Source organism: Cebus imitator, unplaced genomic scaffold, assembly GCF_001604975.1.
Source record: "Cebus imitator isolate Cc_AM_T3 unplaced genomic scaffold, Cebus_imitator-1.0 Scaffold110, whole genome shotgun sequence".
NCBI classification, from domain to species: Eukaryota; Metazoa; Chordata; class Mammalia; order Primates; family Cebidae; genus Cebus; species Cebus imitator.
The window spans coordinates 1,503,807-1,523,481 of NW_016107425.1; the positions used below are offsets into that span (position 1 = coordinate 1,503,807).

A 19,675-nucleotide genomic window follows, 5' to 3' on the forward strand; every position below is an offset into this window, starting at 1 on the left:
TCTAGCTATCACCAGGCTGCAGGGCAGTGGTGCGATCATAGCTCTCCTGAGCTCAAGTGAGTCTCTTGCCTCTACCTCCCAAAGCCCAGGTGTGAGACAGCTCATGGAGACCCAGTTTACTGTTTTTTTTTTTTTTTTTTTTTTTTTTTGAGACAGGGTCTCATTTTGTCACCCACACTGGAGTGCAGTGATACAATATCAGCTCACTATAGTCTCGATCTCCTGGGCTCAAGTAATCTTCCTTCCTCAGTCCCCCAAGTAGCTGGGGCTACAGGTGCATGCGTTTTTTAGTAGAGACAGGGTTTCACCATGTTGCCCAGGCTGGTCTCATCAAACTCCTGGGCTCAAGTGATCTGCCTGCCTCAGCCTCTCAAAGTGCTAAGATTACAGGTGTAAGCCACCGTGCCCAGCCTTTACTGTTAACTTAAAAAAATTACAAATTTGAAAAAGGAGGAGACTTTATTTCTTATACAAGGTTATAGCCTGTAAGGTGGCCACTCTGTAGGCTGATAAACACAGTCTCTGGCCTAAGACCAGAGATAAGCACTTAGAAGGCAGAGGGGTTGGGATTGGAACTTTATGCTGACAGTTTGGCCAAACATACGCATGTAACAGGTTACAGGAGGAGCTATGAATATTAATGGAGGTGGTACTGACACATGCATATTGAAAAAACGTGCATGTAACATGTTCTCTTTGGGGTGGAGACTTAACATTTAAATGTATTACAAATAGGCCCTATACTTCAAAAGGTCTTTTCAGGATGTGAATGCACACAGGCGCACAATCCCTGTAAACTGGCCAGAACAGTCCATGGTTCTGGTGGTCTCATCAGGAAAAAGTTTCTGAAATCAGTCTCTTGTCCAGTGAAAGTTGCAGTTCTGGCTGGTGGAACAGGGGTTCAGCTGGTGGAACAGAGCTTCAGCTGGTCAGCGTGCGAGCTGAGCTGTAATTGTTTTAATGTTGCTTATCTCAAGCCAGTGTTTGTTTAGTCGCTAGAGAAAAAGAAAAAGCTTGTGGCAGTGAGAGCATAGTTTATTCCTTAAGCGTAAGGAGTATGTGACTTAGGTCCTGTTTATAATTGAATGCCTTCTTGCTACAAAGAGTCTGTTCTGTCAGACTTACGATTTCTATTTTAAACATTAATGCTAGTCAGCTGTTGAGTCTAAATTCCAAAAGGGAGGGGATAGACTTCCTGACTTCCAGTTGTGGCTAGAAACTCAGCTTTAAGGTTTTTCTGGGGTCTGCTTGGCCATGGAAGTCCATTCAGTCAGTGAGGGGCTTAGGATTTTATTTTTAGTTTACATCACCCTACAGGTTTCTCCTTAACACCCTTTGATATTAGAGACAGCCAATTCTCTAGCACTGAGTCTAAGGAGGGTTCATCAATTAAAAGCACACAAATAACTTTATCCAACGGATCCCTCTCTTCTCTTAACCTAGAGGGCGCACCACTGCCAGACTCAGCCTCCCGGCAAATAAGGACGAGATACGGAAAGGGTGAAAAGAAAGTGATGGGTATAAAATCCTCGGAGTTATCTCTTTGAGCAACTAACTAGGTCTGTTACCGAAGCCTCTGCGAACTTGGATGCCGGGCGAGGGCGAGGGCGAGGGCGAGGGCGAGGGCGAGGGCGAGGGCGAGGGCGAGGGCGAGGGCGAGGGCGAGGGCGAGGGCGAGGGCGAGGGCGAGGGCGAGGGCGAGGGCGAGGGCGAGGGCGAGGGCGAGGCCGCTACGCAGTGAGCGCACTCAGCGGCGGCGTGATCCCAGGGGTGGGGCCCGTTTTTGAGCAGGGGCCAGCTGTCCACCCCCAAGGGGCCCCACATTCAGGGCCAGCAGCCCTGAAAGTCCCTCCCCGCAGGCGGAGACTGCCCCAAGAAATCCACACCCCGGCCCCGCCACTGCCCAGAGGCTGCCGCTGCCTCGCCAAGTTCCTGTGTCCCCGGCGGTGCAGAGTATGCGGCGCTGAGGACCATGGAGGGCTACTGGCTTTTCTTGGCGCTGCTGGTGTCAGCGCTGCTCGTCGGCTTCCTGTCGGTGATCTTCACCCTAGTCTGGGTCCTCCACTACCGAGAGGGGCTCGGCTGGGACGGGACCCAACTCGAGTTTAACTGGCACCCGGTGCTCCTGGTCACCGGCCTCGTTTTCATCCAGGGCATCGGTACTGGCACCTCCGGGGGTGGGGGGAGAGCGGCGGGGGCTGAGGGTCCTCCGTGAAGCCCCTCGCAGCTGAGGAAGTGAGGGAGGATGGCGGGGCTCGGAGGGGCGCGGTGGGGAGCGCTCAAGGAGCCCAGTCGGCAGGGCGGGAGGGCGGCGGGAGGGAGGCGGGCAGGCTCTGGAGGCCGGAATGAGCTGCGGTTCCGGCGGATCGAGACTGGGGTGAGCGGTAGAGACGCGCTGCTGGGGGCGGCGGAGCGGGGCCGGCCCCAGTTAGTTAACTCTTCGCGGCGAGTGGCTGGGACGCATTGGAGGTGCCTCCGAGACCCAGAAACTTGAGCCGGGGCGCGCTGCTGCTGGCAGCGCACTCGCCCCCGAAAGTCGCCCCTGTGGACCGAGCCTGCGCAGTCCGGGCGCGGAAACACTTTGGCCTCAGCCTTTTGCCGAACTTGCTTCCAGGGTGCAGATGAGGAGGGGAAGGCAGCGGGGTAAAGATGGCTGGAGCGAGAATTTGCCCGTGTTTGTAACATCCTTGACCCCGGGTGAAGGGGCTGGCCAAGGGGGGGCCAGTGAAGCATCCGCGCCGGGTTCCTCTCCTCCTGGAGCATTAAACTCCGTCGAGCCCGGGAAGCTGCCGGGACCCCAAAGAGTGTTTCGCCTCTCTGGACAGTCATTGGACGGTCTTGAGCCCGAATTGTTTGTGTGGCAGCCTACTGGCCCAAGTTCCCCCGCGGGGCTTCCTGTTGAGCACTAGCCCAGCACTTCGTGTGGGAGATGCCTGGAGAGGGCCCGCGGCCTCCTGGTACCGGGAGATGCCTCTGCTCGGGATGTCCCCGATTGTCTGTGTTTGGCCCGCGTCGAGCCAGCCCCGGGCCTGCATTCTCCCTGCTGAGGCTGGCGCGGGGGTGGGGTTCAGCAGTCGCTGGCAGTGTGTGTTGTCATTGTGTAGTGCCGCTCGCCGTGTCCTGACAGCTTCCTTCGGGTTGCCTTGTGGCTGGAGGAACCTCGAGCTTGTGGAGCAAACACTGTGTATTTGTAACGGGCATGGCCTTGAGAAAGTGGTTAGAGAAAGGCAGCAAGGGCTGGACTGGGGTTATGTCGCAGAAAATAATCGAGAAGGGTAGCAAAGGTTTGGAAAGAGATGCCCACTGGCTGAATCTCTAGCTTTGCCTCCAGGCAGGCTGCCTTTTCTTCACCAAATATTTAACCCCCCACAAATGAGTGTGCAAAAGAGTGCTGACCTCATTCCTAAAGAAAAGTGATTTTGTCTGTTTTACTAGTTGTTTTCAACTTGTACTCCAGCTTTCGCAAGTGTGGCCAGCATTCTCTCACTCTGGAATGTCGTGGAATGTGTTACTAACCCTGAGTAGTCCAAGGCTTCCCTGGTATGAGATCGGCATCAGGGTGTGAGCACCACTGGCCACATAAGTCATTTTGTTGCGTAATTCTCAGCCATTTTGCCACTACGCTTAAAAGAGAAAAACATACTCAAGTTCCAAAGTAACGGTCCCCAGAAGCACTCTTTCCTTCATGGTGGAGCCCTTGTTTGGCCCAGAGCTGTCTACACCTTGTTTGCTGAAAGAGTAGAGCCAGTCAGCCAGGCGCGGTGGCTCAGGCCTGTAATCCCAACACTTTGGGAGGCTGAGGGGGAAGGATCATGAGGTCAGGGGTTTGAGACCAGCCTGGCCAACATGGTGAAACCCTGTCTCTACTAAAAATGCAAAAAGCCTGGCAGACACCTGTAATCCCAGCTCTTCAGGAGGCTGAGGCTGGAGAACTGCCTGAACCCGGGTGGCAGGAGGTGGAGGTTGCAGAGAACCGAGACCACGCCACTGCACTCCAGCTTCGACAACAGAGTGAGACTCTATCTAAAAAAAAAAAAAGAGTAGAACCAGTCTCCTCTCCCACCCAACTCTTCAGAGCAGCTTCTAATACCAAGAAACTTTCCTTCTAACACCATTACCAAGAATTTCCTTTGCTTCTAATACCAAGAAACAAAATCACTCTTGACTCTGTATGTCCCTCAGCTACTGCCTCAATTCTGTGCTTGAGAATATCTCTTGAAATATCTTCTTATAATTGAGGGTAAGGGAAACACAAGTGATATTACTCATTGCCTGACTTGTCACAGAGGAGAAAACATCAAAATGGCTAACAGTGACTGCATGCTGTGTGTCCACTAAGTGCATGATGTCACATGTATGTAAGAGTAAAATGAGGCAGACAAGAGTTATGTAACTTACCCATGAAAGTTGTTTTCTTTTCAGTGACCTTATTGTCAAAGTTCAATTCTCTGATTTTATGGTAATATACTTATTTTCTGCCTAATCTTCTTTTTAGAAAACCTGCATCTAAAATATATTTTGAAACTCTTCATTCATATTAGAATCCAATATACAGTTTTCCTAAAAGGTTTTTAAGTTACTCTAAACTTTGAACTTAATCTGTTCATGCTTACTCTTGGACAAAAATGTGTGAATGGATATTTTGGCAATTGTCATCTGCTGCTCTTATGAAAATCTTGTTTTTGTTGTTGTTGTTTTGAGACAGAGTCTCCCTCTGTCACCCAGACTGGAGTGCAGTGGGGTGATATCAACTCACTGCAACCTCTGCCTCCCAGGTTCAAATGATTCTCCTGCGTCAGCCTCCCGAGTAGCTGGGATTACAGCTGTCTACCACCATGCTCAGCTAATTTTTGTATTTTTAGTAGAGACAGGGTTTCACCATGTTGACCAGGCTAGTCTCAGATTCCTGACTTCAAGTGATTCGCCTGCCTCAGACCCCAAAAGTGCTGGGATTACAGGTGTGAGCCACGGCACCTGGCCGATCTTGTGTTCTTTAGGTTCAATTACCGTATTTGTATCAGTGATCCAGAGTTTGTCCCATCATGACTCATCCTGTTTCCTGTTTGGATCCTGGATGTGAAAATCACTTTAATCATATGCGACCCCTGGTTGTGGGACCCCAACCCACGGAGGCAGGCCCCCAGTAGACATGAGGCAGGACGCGTGGTGGCCGGTACCGACTTTATTGGGATCTCCGGGCGACTCAGGCGGACGGGGATGAATCGCGCGCGCTTTCTTTGTTCGGTTGACTTTATAGGGACAGAGGGCCTGGGGCGGTAGGAGAGCTGACCTGGCAGGTAGTAATTGGCTAGGTTGATTGCTGGGCAGGAAGCCTGCCGGGCGGGAGCTTGTGGGACGGGAGGTTACGGGAGAGCTGGTGGGGCGGATGGTGATTGGTTCAGTGGGCTGCTGGGCGGGAAGGTTGCTGGTCTTGGGCCGGGCCAGGATAGAGTGAGATAAGGGACCCTCCCTGTGGGGGAGGAAGGGCCTTCCTTTTCGGGAATTAGGCCCTTTCCACATGGCTGGGGAATGGGGCCAAAAGTCCTCTACCAGACAAATCATATAATACATTTAATTGACCTGAGCATAAATGTTTTCATACATGTAGGTACATGCATGGTTCTCCCCAGTTCTTCCACATCTTGGCCCATCCACCCACCCACATTCCTCACCCCAAGCATTAGGAAGCCTCCAGTGGAAGGAGGGGGAGTAATAAACAGACTTTATAAGCTGCGAGGGAAGCACACTTTACAGACTCGCCATGTTATAATAGACTTTTTTATTGTGTGTGATTGCTACAAGGAGGAAAATTGGGGGCAATAGGATTTCAGAGCTCTGACAATGAACACAATGTAATGGAGTTCTCTTCTGTAGTATACAAATATTTGGAGATGAGGAAAGGAAGGCTAATTTAGAATATATACATTTTCTAAATAAAAACCTATCGATCTTAGTGATATAAGGGTTTTTACAAAGCATAAAGAGATTATTTAAATTTTGTGACAGTTATTACTCTAAGTATAAAATGCAATATACAAATAGTAAACAATATTTGAAACTAAGAACAAGCATGAGTCCTTTGAAACACCTTTAAGAAGTAAGCTCTGGCCGGGCGCGGTGGCTCAAGCCTGTAATCCCAGCACTTTGGGAGGCCGAGGCGGGTGGATCACGAGGTCAAGAGATCGAGACCATCCTGGTCAACATGATGAAACCCCGTCTCTACTAAAAATACAAAAATTAGCTGGGCATGGTGGCGCATGCCTGTAATCCCAGCTACTCAGGAGGCTGAGGCAGGAGAATTGCCTGAGCCCAGGAGGCGGAAGTTGCGGTGAGCCGAGATCGCGCCATTGCACTCCAGCCTGGGTAACAAGAGTGAAACTCTGTCTCAAAAAAAAAAAAAAAAAAAAAAAAAGAAGTAAGCTCTGGCCGGGCACAGTGGCTCACACCTGTAATCCCAGCATTTTGGGAGGCCGAGGCAGGTGATCACCTGAGGTCAGAAATTTGAGACCAGCCTGGCCAACATGGTGAAACCCTATCTCTACTAAAAATATAAAAATTAGCCTGGCGTGGTGGCGGTTTCCTGTAATTCCAACTTCTCGGGAGTCTGAGTCAGGAGAATTGCTTGAATCTGGGAGGCGGAGGTTGCAGTGGGGTGAGATCGTACCACTCCACTCCAGCCGGGGCAACAGAGTAAGATTCCTTCTCAAAAAAAAAAAAAGAGAAGTAAGTGTCAAAGAAGCAAAGCTAACATAGAAGTTCCAAAACAAATCTCCCTCTCCTTCCGTATTCCCCTCCCTTTCTCGCTCACCCTCTCTCTCCTTCTCACGTTTTCTCCTGTCTTCCTCTCTCCCTTTCCCTCTCTCTTCCTTTCCCCACCTCTCTCCCCACCTCCCACATTTCAAGTATATTTTGGAGAATGTATATATTCTAAATGAAAGTGTAACAGATCATGGGAAATCTAAAATTAAAGTAAAGTTTTAAACTAGTGGAAAATCTAGCCAACAGACTCTGACATGAATGAGGAAGAATTTAGAAGAGGCTTTGTGCTTCTCTGAAAGAAATGTTTCCCATGAAATAAGTATACTACTAGGAAATCAGAGAAACGAACCTTGAAAAGAAGGCTACATAAAAGACTGAAACAAATAAACGTTCTCAAAGTGGCTGTTGACCTTCTAAAAGGTTCAGCAAGGTGGAATGTGTTTTTTAGTGAAAGGTAGAAAATTCAGGTGTCTAAATTTAGCAAAAAGAAGTCTTGGCAATTCTATACTCCTTCCTTTCCTGTGTAGAACTCTTTTATTGTATAAACTGAAGGGAGAGAAATTAAATAGTTTAATGATCTCAAGTTGGTTTTGTGAGAGAGTATAACTACCTTTAACATTTCACAGACTAACAGAAAGAAATTAAGAGCAGTTCTTAAAAAGCAATTGGGATATCCTATTAATTTATCTAAAAGTGACCAAATTCCAAGATCACTTAAATAGATTTGAAAAGGCTCTTGGGGGTAAAATCCAGGAAATAAGATAATGGAAAAAGTGCCCCAAATACCTACTCTAAAAGAAGCTTCAGGGACACCATTGATAATAAAAACCTATCAATCTTAGCAATACAAGGGTTTTTACAGAGCATAAAGAGATGATTTAAAATTTTGTGACCAAAACACAAAAATATCCCTAACATATTTTTGGTTGGAAATAAATACACATAGCTTTTAAAATAATGCAACCCATAAAAATGTTTTAGATATGATTGTGGTACTCATTGCTGTATCCCCAGCATCTAGAATAACACCTAGAACTGGCGCATGGTAGACGAATAAGTGGTTGTTGAATGAATGAGTGATTCTTTCTGTACCATCATTGAATTGTTATTAGCAAAATGCAACTTATAGCCACTTATTTGTGATGATAATAATAGTGTCTAAAGTAAACACACCCTTCCTTTTCCCTAGTGATTACTGTTCAGCCAGTTTAGGCTTAGTCAACTTTCAGGAAGAATGGACATCCTTTTGCACTGGAAATGCATCTTTATTCTAAGGCCTCTAGCTCCGAGAATGTTACTGCTTAAGTACGATCTGTGCCTCTTCTTGCCTTCCTCCCAATTCTCCCTCCTTTTTCTGCATCATTAAGTTTCTCCCTAACTGGCTTATTTCCAACATGTTATCATTTCTATCATCTTCGAAAACAAAACAAAACAAAATCACTCTTGATCCTGTATGTCCCTCAGCTACTGCCTCAATTCCCTGCTTGCCTTACCACAGAACTTTTTGAAATTTTTGTCCATACCTGCAGTTTACAGTTCCTTTCTTCCTGTTCTTGAGCCCTCTCCAATTAGGTTTCCACCTCCTGCTCCACCAAAATCGCACTTAACATGGTAGCCAATGTTGCTAATTCCATTGCTCAATTCTCAGTTCTCATAGTGTTTGAGTGGAAGGCCGCATTTGACATAATTGATTTCTCACTCTTCCTTGGGAAACTTGCCTTTTTTTTTTTTTTTTTTAGATGGAGTTTTGCTCTTGTTGCCCAGGCTGGAACGCAATGGCGCAATCTGGACTCATCACAATCTCCACCTCCTAGGTTCAAGCAATTCTCCTGCCTCAGCCTCCAGAGTAGCTGGAATTACAGGCATGCGCCACCACACCTGGCTAATTTTGTATTTTTAGTAGAGACAAGGTTTCTCCATGTTGGTCAGGCTGGTCTCGAACTCCCAACCTCAGATGATCCACCTGCCTACGCCTCCCAAAGTGTTGGGATTACAGGCGTGAGCCACTGTGCCTGGTCGGGACACTTTCTTTACTTAGCCTCTCTTTTGTCACCTGTTAAGTTGGGTGGCTTCTAGAACACCTGATTCTTGTGGTTCTTCTCTCTTTCCTGGCTGGCCCATCCTCAGTCTCCTGTGCTATTTCTTTCCCATCATCCGGTTAGAGTGCCCAAGGCTCAGTCTTCTGACCACTTCTTTTTTTCTACACTCCCTTTATTGGTAGTCAGTCGTACCCAGTCTCCTCTTGGCTTTAAGTACTATCTATACACTGAACCCTCTCAGATTTGTATATTCAGCCCAGACTCTTCCCTGATCTCCAAACCCAAATATCCATTTGCCTACTCAAACTTACTACTAGAATATCAAATGGACATGGCCAAATCTCAGCTCTTGATCTTCCTCATGTCTGCAAAACCAACCCCTCTCATAGGCTCCACCATCTCAGTAAATGGTAGCTTTATCCTTCTAGCTGTTCAGCGCAAAATTATACAGTCATCTGTGATTCTTCTCTTTCATACTTCTCAACCATTTCACTAGAAAATCTTACAGACTCTGAATTCAAAATACAGTATTATTCAAATTCTGACCACTGACTATTATTTATTGCTTGTCTTATCCTGCTAGAATATAAGCTCCCAGAAGGAAGAGATTTTGTCTGTTTTATTCAATGCTATACTCACAGTATTACCTAACACATAATAAGCTTTCAATGAATATTTACTAAATTGATGGAAGTTTGGCCAGTTCTTTAAACCAGAGGATCACACCTATAAGGATCAGGTGTATAACGTAAATAGCACACACCAGGGTGTCTTTCTGGATTCAGCTAAACATTCAGACATGAGAAACTACTAAGACCATGCTAGACACCAGTCTACTCAGAAGGATGTAGGACAGGAGCCAGAGCTTGCTGGCAGCACAGTGGCGGTGGGCATCCTTGCAGCAGCAGTCAACATAGCCCTCAGTAAGCTATCCTTTCCTCAGGTGGCAGCTCAAGCACCGGGAGAAGAGATCTGCACTGGTAATGTCAGAGCTTAAAGTCCCCATACCCCATAGGAACCATTGTCTCTTGTAGTACTCTGTATGCCTAGTTCCATAACCCCTGCAAGGGCTATGTAGTAGGTTGAATAGTGGCCCCCAAAAAGATTATGTCCCAGGTATCTGTGAATGTAACCTTATTTGCAAATAGGATCTTGGCAGATGTTAACTGTGGATCTCAAGATGAGATCACCCTGGATTTAGAGTGGGCCCTAGACCCTAGGACTAGTGTTCTTATAAGAGAAAGGAGAAGGAGATTTGAAGCAAAGAGGACACAGAGAGGAAGGCCATGTGAAGACAGAGATTGGAGTGATGTGGCCACAAGCCAAGGAAAGTGGAGAATTGTTGGCGCCCCTAGAGGCCAAAGTGGGTATGGCATGGCTTCTCCCTCAGGACCATCCTTGATTTTTGATTTCTGGCCTCTAGAACTGTAAGAGAATAAATATGCTGTTTTAAGCTACTAGATTTCTGGTAATTTGTTATGGTAGCTCTAGGGAATTAATATAGGCTATAACAGTTATCACACAGGGCCTGTGCCAAACTTATCAAATAAGGCAATTAATTAAAAAAAAAAAACAGTTATCACTGCACTCTGGGAAGGCTGAAGTACTGGCGTTATCATCAGGTATTTACAGATTTTTCATTGTTTCTTTCAGTCCAGACACAGTTTACCAATCAGGTCAGTTTTTATTAAAACCAGCATTGCCTAATAACACTGGTGACAAACCACTTTATCTGTTTACTGGGACAGTTAATTAAAGGTCAAATCCTCATGCAGCAGAGTATAGGTGTACGCTTGTGGGAGAGGTGGGAACTGCTGGGAACTAGGGAGTGCCCACTCCTGGCAAAACAGAAAACTTCCACTGAGTCCCATATCATGGCTACGTGAGGATGCCGGTCCAAGGTTGCCAGAGCTTCTCATTCTCCTAAGAGAATCCAGATTTTTAAAAATCGGTTCAAACAAAAAGTAAACCAGCCACAAAAACAAACAGAAAGCCCTCCAAAGCATTGGGCTGATCAAACAAAACAACATATTTGGACCAAATTCCAGTCCATAGCTTCCAGTTTATAGGGGACTCCTGCTAGGGTTTTCTGACTTGACTTTGTGAGGTTTTAAATTTTTCCCTTAAAAGGTAGAACATTCTTCCTTTTTAAGGAAGATAGAGGGCCAGGCACTGTGGCTCATGCCTATAATTCCAGGACTTTGGGAAGCCAAGTAGGGAGACAAGTCTGGGCAACATGGCGAAACCCCATCTCTACAAAAAAATGCAAAATTAGCCCGGCGTGGTGGTAAGTCCCAGCTACTTGGGAGGCTGAGGCAGGAAGATCACTTGAGCCTGGAAGGTCGAGGCTGCAGTGAGCCATGACCATACCACTGCACTCCAGCCTGGGGAACACAGCGAGACCCTGTCTCAAAAAAAAAAAAAAAAGAAAAGAGAAAGACCAGAAATCTTTGTTAAAACTTTTTTCTTTATATAGAAACTTTCTTAGATGGTCAAAACAAGCTTGGAAATGACTATACAGACTTTGGCTGTACTTTTCTAAGATTTTTTTGTTGTTATTCATTCAATTTCTTCATGTATTATTCTATCCATGTAATTAACATATTTATTAAGTACTTACTGTGTGCCAGACAACTGTGTAAAACAAGTAAGATACAACCCTGTCCGCAAGCTGTTCCCATTTGGTTTGGTTGGACACGAGTTATGGTTTCTTTTTGTTTGTTTGTTTTGACACAGGGCCTTGCTCTGTCAGCCAGGCTGGAGTGTGGTGGTGAAATCATGGCTCACTGCACCGTCGACCTCCCGGGCTCAAGCGACTCTCCCACCCCTCCCAAAGTGCTGGGATTACAGGTGTGAACCACCTCGCTGCGCCCAGCTTAAATTATGATGGTTTTGTTTTGTTTTGTTTAGAAATGTAAGTTATACTGATCCTTAAATATTTAGAGCTGGCTGAGACCTTAAGTTCTACCCTTCATTTTAGAGACCAAATGTCTGGCCAGGGTCAGACAACCAGGTAATATGAGAGCCAGTACTCTTTCTAATCTGTCATAATACTGATATGAGGTACAAGAAAATATAGTTGATCTTTCTGACAACACACAATTTCTGAATATTTGTAAATGTGTAGTCAATTAATTGAATTTTTTTCTTTTTATGTATGTATTTGGTACCAAGTAGCTGCCTTTGTGAGGATTTTAATCACTCAAAGAGATGTTTCTAGAGCTAAAAGTATCTTCCAAATCATCTGAATCACTTCCTTCATTTTGACTTTCCAGAGATTTTCAGTTTTATGACATTCATGCTGTGAGACAGTTTGAATGCACAGATATGTTTCAAAGATCTGATTCTCTTTGAAAGCCACTGCAGGAATCTTTTCAAGAAGTTTATATAAAGAAGATTCTCTGCTTTTTCATTTAAATTTAAGGTCCTTTGGATAGAATGTGGTAAGCTCTTGCGTGCAGAGGGAAATGAGTTATGGAGATTGATAATCCTGTTCTGAGCATTCTCCCAAGGAGAGCGAAATAATACTTTATTCAAAGAGGGAAGGGAAGTGGAATGGGCAAACCATGTTTAAGTAGAATTTATAAGTGTTTTAAAATTCCAGCGTACTTCAAACTCAATAACTTACTCTTTTTTATTTTTGAATTCACTTCAAGTTGTTAAGTGGGTCCAAGTGCAGAGTGCTTTTTACTTATTTGAAAGGACCATTTTGTCTTCTATTAGCTAATACTTAGATCAGCAGTACAATTTTTCTTAAATTTTTTGATTTGTGCATTTTATGGGCTTGGCGTGGTGGCTCATGTCTGTAATTCTAGCACTTTAGGAGGCTGAGGCAGGAGAATCGCTTGAGCCCAGGAGCTGGAGACCAGTCTGGACATCACGGCAAAACCCCATCTCTACAAAAAAAATACAAAAGTTAGCCAGGCATGGTGGTGTGCACCTGTAATCCCAGCTACTCAGGAGGCTGAGGCAGGAGGATATCTTGAGCCCAAGAAGCAGAGATTGCAGTGAGCTGAGATCATGCTGCTGCACTCCAGCCTGGGCAACATAGTCAGACTCTGTCTCAAAAAAAAAAAAAAAAAAAAAAGACTAGTCGGGCGCGGGGGCTCACGCTTGTAATCCCAGCACTTTGGGAGGCTGAGGTGGGTGGATCATGAGGTCAGGAGTTCAAGATCAGCCTGACCAATATGGTGAAACCCTATCCCTACCAAAAATACAAAAATTAGCTGGGCATGGTGGCAAGTGCCTGTAGTTCCAGCTACTTGGGAGGCTGAGGCAGAAGAATTGCTTGAACCCAGGAGGCGGAGGTTGCAGTGAGCCAAGATCGTGCCACTGCACTCCAGCCTGGGTGACAGAGCAAGACTTCATCTCAACAACAACAAAAAAGACTAAAAAATAAGTATATGAGGTGATAGATATGTTAATTGGCTTGATTTAATCATCTCACTGTGTGTGTGTGTGTGTATATATATGGAAACATCATGTTGTATAGCATAAATATATGCAATTTTTGTCAACTCTCAATAAATTTTTTAAAAAGATTTGCTCGTTTGCTGGGAATACTGAATGAACTACTATGTTTTATCAGCAATTTTTCCTGTGCTTTATTTAGAATTATTTAGGCCGGGCATGGTGGCTCATGCCTGTAATCCCAGCACTTTGGGAGGCCGAGGTGGGCAGATCACTTAAGGTCAGGAGTTCAGACCAGCCTGGCCAACATGGTGATACTCCATCTCTACTAAAAATGCAAAACTTAGCCAGGCATGGTAGCATTCACCTGTAATCCAGCTATTCTGGAGGCTAAGGCACAAGAATTGCTTGAACCCTGGAATAGGAGGTTGCAGTGAACTGAGATCCTGCCACTGCACTCCAACCTGGGTGACAGAGAGAGACTTTGTCTCAGAAAACAAAAACAAAAACAAAAACATACTTACTGAATTCCTACTATATGCCAAGCTCTATGTTAAATACTGGGATGTGGCAATGAACAAGATAGACATGTTCCCCACCCTCATGAATCACAAGATTTAAACACAGAAGATCTAGAGTCAAAATGTTTTCCATGTTTGGGGACATTTCTCTCCCTCTAAGCACTCTTCCCCTGCCACAGATACTTTGACAGATTCTAAATTTGTATTCCCTGCTATAAGACAATCTTGTGTATATAAATGGTTTTGTAATGGTATATGGATGGAAAGCTGGTGTCAAACCAGAGATTATATTTTAGAGAGTATACATTTTCACATATTCCTGAGTTTTGATTATGCAACAAGGAGCTGAGACATTTTCTCTTTCTTCCTTTCCTTTCCTTCCTTCCTTTCTTGTTCCTTCCTTCCTTCCTTCCCTCTCTCCCTCCCTCCCTCCTTCCTTCCTTTTTTCCTTCTTCTTTCCTTTCTTTCTTTCCTTTCCCTTCCCTTCCCCTTCCTTCCTCTCCCCCTTCCTCCCTTCCTTCCTTCCCTCCTTCCCTCCCTCCCTCTCTCCTTCCTTCCTTCCTTCTTTTCTTTTCTTTTTTTTTCTTCTATTTTCTTTTCTTTTCTTCCTTTTCTTTCTTAGTCTCACTGTGTTGCCCAGACTAGAGTGCAGTAGCTCACTGCAACCTCCATCTCCCGTGTTCAAGCAATTCCCCTGACTCAGCCTCCCGAGTAGCTGGGACTACAGGCGCACGCCACCATGCCTGGCTAATTTTTGTATTTTTTGGTAGAGATGGGGTTTTACCACATTGGCCAGGCTGGTCTTGAAATCCTGACCTTATGTGATCTGCCTGTCTCGGCCTCCCAAAGCGCTGCGATTACAGGCATGAGCCACTGTACCCGGCTGACATTTTCTAATAATTAAACCCAAATTCAAGTTACTGTATTTTTCTCTTCATTGTCTAAAGATAATTATACACAGGTATTAATTTCTTCCTCCCTCCTTTTCTTTCTTTTTATCATGCTAGCAGGTTCCACCCTCAATATTTTTTCTTTTAAAGGTTTTAAAAAGCATTTCTCGTGTGTGTGTGTGTGTGTGTGTGTGTGTGTGTGTGTGTGTGTATGTTTGTATTTCCCCTCATTTTCTGGGAGAAATGGAATGCCAACTACAGCCTCTAACAGCAAACCCTTGTTTCAGTCACAAATAGCTGTTTTATACCATTTCCCCTTCTTGTGGGCTTAGGAGACCTTTTTCTTCCTTCTCACTGAACCTCAGGAATGGTGTCTAGGTAAGTGCCAAGTCAAAGAAGCAAGAAATATTTAAATTCCACTTTCCAGGCAGTTTTTATAACTGTTGAGAATAGATTCTTGTTTTGGAAATGTGGCTTAAAGGTTGCCCTTTTCTTCCAGAGTCCACTATATTTCTGTTACTTATACATTTTAAAAAGCATGTAAACAGCTTATGCAAATGCAGCATTTTGCAGTTATCCTTCATTTATCCAGAGAGTATTTTGAACCATATCGAGCTTTGCAGCAGAGCCGCTATGTAGCCAGGATAGATGCTGAAAACTCCACATGCTAAAGGTCACATGCCTCACTTGTACAAGAGCCCCTGAAATCTCTGCAAGCCGTCTATTGAGTACATAAGACTGATTGGCTAGTGAATTTGCAGGCTTAAGAAAATGTTGTTTTAACTTTAAAACTAGAATTAACTTTTTCTACTGTAAGAAAAAACATAATAGATCCCTAAGTACCCATAACCCAGATTTAACAGACGTTAAGATTTTTAGCAACATAAATTTTTATAAGCTGTTAGCTGGGCGTGGTGGCACGCACCTGTAGCCCCAGTCACTCTAGAGGCTGAGGTGGGAGGATGGCTTGAGCCCGGGAGGCGGAGGCTGCAGTGAGCTGAGATTGCATCACTATGCTCCAGCCTGGGTGACAGAGTGAGACCCTGTCTCAAGATAAATGAATACGTAAATAAAAATAAGACATTTTATAAGCTAAAACTTAGAGCTGGTGGAATCAAGGATGAGATGAAGTGATGGAGGAGAGAGGTTGGAGGTAGGTGCCCTAACCCAAGCAAGAAACAAAACAAGATAGATAGAAAAACTCTTAAAGAGACCAAGGGACTCTCAAACCGTAATTATCTGGGCTCATTTGGATCATGAAGCATGAGGTGAGCACTATTCTGCTTCAGAAACCCCTAAGGGCTTCCTCTTAGAGCAACAGGAAAATAATTGGTGTTTGATTGATGACCCCAAATCATCAATAAAAGATTAAATGTGTTCTATTCATTCTACTGCCAGACAGGAAAAGCTAGTGTGCAGCCAATTTGAAAGATTCTTGTGTAAATGTAAAAAGTTTTTAAAAATCAAGTTTTGACACTCAAAGGGGGTAAAGTTCAGTTTTATGGCAAATTTGATACATTTCTCTGTGATGCTTCATACTATTAGAAAGAGTAAGAAGTCTTCACTGGGAACACAGTTGTCTTTGAATTTTTGGCAACTGTTTCGTTTTTTGTTTTTTGGTTTTTTTTTTGACAGAGTCTTGCCCTGTTGCCCAGGCTGGAGTGCAGTGGCTCGATCTCGGCTCACTACAACCTCTGCCTCCTGGGCTCAAGTAATCCTCCTGCCTTAGCCTGCTGAGTAGTTGGGACTATAGGTGCACGCCACCAGGTCTGGCTTAGTTTTGTATTTTTTGTAGAGATGAGGTTTCGCCATGTTGCCCAAGCTGGTCTTAAACTCCCGGATTTAAGCGATCTACCTACTTCAGCCTCCCAAATGCTGGGATTACAAGCATGAGCCACTGTGCCTGGCCCCAACATTTTTAAAAAGTAAACTTTTTACTGAAGAACAACATACACGCACAAAGTACCTAAATCAGAAGAGATGTGTTTTAATCACATGAACACATCTGGGTACCCAGACTAAGAAGCAACATTCTAGGCACATCAGAACTTCCCCGCTCCCACAGCAACCCTTGTAACTCCCTTGAGTCATGCTATCATGATAGTTATTCTTGACTTTTTTTTTGGAGACGGAGTCTCACTGTGCAATGGTGCAATCTTGGCTCACTGCAACCTCTGCCTCCTGGGTTCAAGCGATTTTCCTGCCTCAGCCTCCCAAGTGGCTGGGATTACAGGTGCATGCTACCATGCCCAGCTAATTTTTGTATTTTTAGTAGAGATGGAGTTTCACCATGTTGGCCAAGCTGGTCTCGAACTCCTGACCTCAAATGATACGCCCACCTCAGCCTCCCAAATTGCTGGGATTACAGGTGTGAGCCACTGTGTCCAACCTACACTTGACTTTTAGTATCAGGGATTAGTTTTTATTTTGGGAATATTTGACATAATATGATCTGTATTGGGGAGAAAAGGCTACTATGGTTCATTGTTCATAATTTGCTTTTTGAGTGTTGAAATCCTGAGTATTTTTTTTCCGTATGTAGATGTTCAAGTTCATTCATGTAAGACTCCTTACCTGGAGTGGTATTTGTATGATATGAAGATGATAACTAAAAACAACGATATTAATTTTAAAGCATGAATTGAGGAGGGACAAACTACTTAACCTCTCTGCCTCAGCTTCGTCTGTACAATAGTAATGATAATTCTGTCTTCACAGAGTTGCTGTGAGAATTAGAATGAAGCTGCAAAGCACTTAGATGGTACCTACTACCTAGTAAGGACGTGTGTGTGTGCACACGCATGCCTGCACGCGCGCGTGTAAGAAATGAGGCCAACCCAGCCAAGGGGGAGATAGATGTGTTATTAGGTCTTCATATATCATACATTTTTATTTTACTATTGCCTGATCACACGCAGATTGCACTTTGTAGTTAAAAGGTCACTAGGTCATTGAGGAAAGAGGCATTTGCTTTCCCAGAAAACTAGAGAATTATATAGGGAGTGCTTAGAGGAGAAAAAGCATGAGGAGGAGAAACCACAGTGTTGGAGTTGACATCAATTTAGTTTCTAGATTTCATCAGTCTGTAAAAGTGCTTTGTATTTCTTTATTTAAACAATACTTATGGGTCACACATACACACAGGTAACCTAGTGAAATCTGAATAAGGGATGGAGGAGAAGGGAGAGGAAAAAAAATTTTTAAAGTAAGTTTTAAAAAACCTGAATAAGGTCAGAGGATTATCTCAATGTCCATTTCCTGGTTGTGCTATGTGACTATATTTATATAAGATGTTGGAGAAAACTATAGTTATATAAGATGTTGGAAAAAAACCCTGTCTCTACTAAAAATATAAAAATTAGCTGGGTGTGTATATGAGATTTCTCTGTATTGTTTCTCACAACTGCTTGTGAATCTACAATAATATCAAAATAGTTTAAAAATAAGTTCTAGTGTTCTACATAGCACTGTAGGATGACTAAACAATAATATGCTATATGCTTTCAAGTAGCTAGAAGAGAGGATATTGAATGTTTTCAACAAAAAGAAATGATAAGAGTTTGAAGTGAATTACCTTGCTCTGATCACTATACACTGTGCGTGTATGTGTGTATTTTTTTTCGGCGGAGTTTCACTCTTGTTGCTCAGGATGGAGTGCAATGGTGCGATCTTGGCTCACCACAATCTCCGCCTCCCAGGTTCAAGTGATTCTCCTGCCTCAGCCTCCCAAGTAGCTGGGATTACAGGCATGCACCACCACGCTCAGCTAAGTTTTAGTATTTTTAGTAGAGACGGGGTTTCTCCATGTTCATCAGGCTGGTCTTGAACTCCTGACCTCAGGTGATCCGCCCGCCTCTTCCTCCCAAAGTGCTGGGATTACAGGCATGAGCCACTGGGCCTGGCCATATTGTATATTTTGAAACATTATGTACCCCATAAATATGTACAATTATTATATGTCAATTTTAAAATACAGAGATTTTAGGCCAGGTGCGGTGGCTCATGCCTGTAATACCAGCACTTCGGGAGACCTAATTATCATTACTATTGTACTCTTGGTTGCCCAGGCTGGAGTGCAATGGTGCGATCTTGGCTCACTGCAACCTCCCCTTCCCGGGTTCAAGAGGTTCTCCTGCCTCAGCCTCCTGAGAAGCTGGGATTACACACCCAGCTAATTTTTACATTTTTAGTAGAGATCAGGTTTCACTGCGTTGGCCAGGCTGGTCTCGAACTCCTGACCTCAGGTGATCCACCCGCCTCGGCCTCGCAAAGTGCCGGGATTACAGGTGTGAGCCACTGCACCTGGCCTGAAGTTTTATACATTAAAATTATAAAAGCCTTTGGTGGAGTGAGGCTCTTTTTTATTTTGTGGAATTAAAAAATGTACGTGATGCCAGGCACTGTAGCTCATGCCTGTAATCCCAACACTTCGGGATGTGAGGCAGGTGGTTCACTTGATCTCGGAAGTTCAAGACCAACCTGGGGAACATGATGGAATCTCATCTCTGCTAAAAATAGAAAAAATAGCTAGGTGTGGTGATGTGTGCCTGCAGTCCCAGCTACTCAAGGAGCTGAGGTGGGAGGATCACCTCAGCCCAGGAGGTCAGGGCTACAGTGAGCTGTGATTGCATCACTACACGCCAGCCTGGGCGACAGAGAAAGAAAAGAAATATACATGATACCCTGCTGATATACTGGAATCCACCTTCTGAGGAAGTACTCTATAAACTCTTTAATCTGCCACACATTTCCAGCTATCTAAATTTTTCCCTGACACACACTGGAGGGATGGATAGGGGCAGGATTTTATCTTCAGAACAAAAATTAACTGCATGTTGGTTAAGGTGACCATGTAATTTATTGCTTAAACCAGGACACTTAAGAAAACTCGTTGTTAAAAAACTTTTTTTTTTGGGCCAGGTGCGGTGGCTCACGCCTGTAATCCCAGCACTTTGGGAGGCCAAGGCAGGTGGATCACAAGGTAAAGAGATCGAGACCATCCTGGTCAACATGGTGAAACCCCGTCTCTACTAAAAATACAAAAAATCAGCTGGGC

At 44.5% G+C, this 19,675-nt stretch overlaps 1 protein-coding gene across 2 annotated transcripts in view; it reads left to right on the forward strand.

Moving 5' to 3' along the window:
* Positions 1-1,720: 1,720 nt before the first annotated feature.
* LOC108310969 (cytochrome b reductase 1) overlaps positions 1,721-19,675 on the forward strand; it is a 36,798-nt gene continuing 18,843 nt past the window's right edge. The window contains exon 1 of one of the 2 annotated variants that reach the window (XM_017538183.2): positions 1,721-2,159. In XM_017538183.2, the coding sequence (XP_017393672.1) occupies positions 1,973-2,159 (187 nt within the window). In that variant the 5' untranslated portion in view covers positions 1,721-1,972. The remainder of the gene's footprint in view (positions 2,160-19,675) is intronic. The other variant, XM_017538182.2, reaches the window with a different exon arrangement.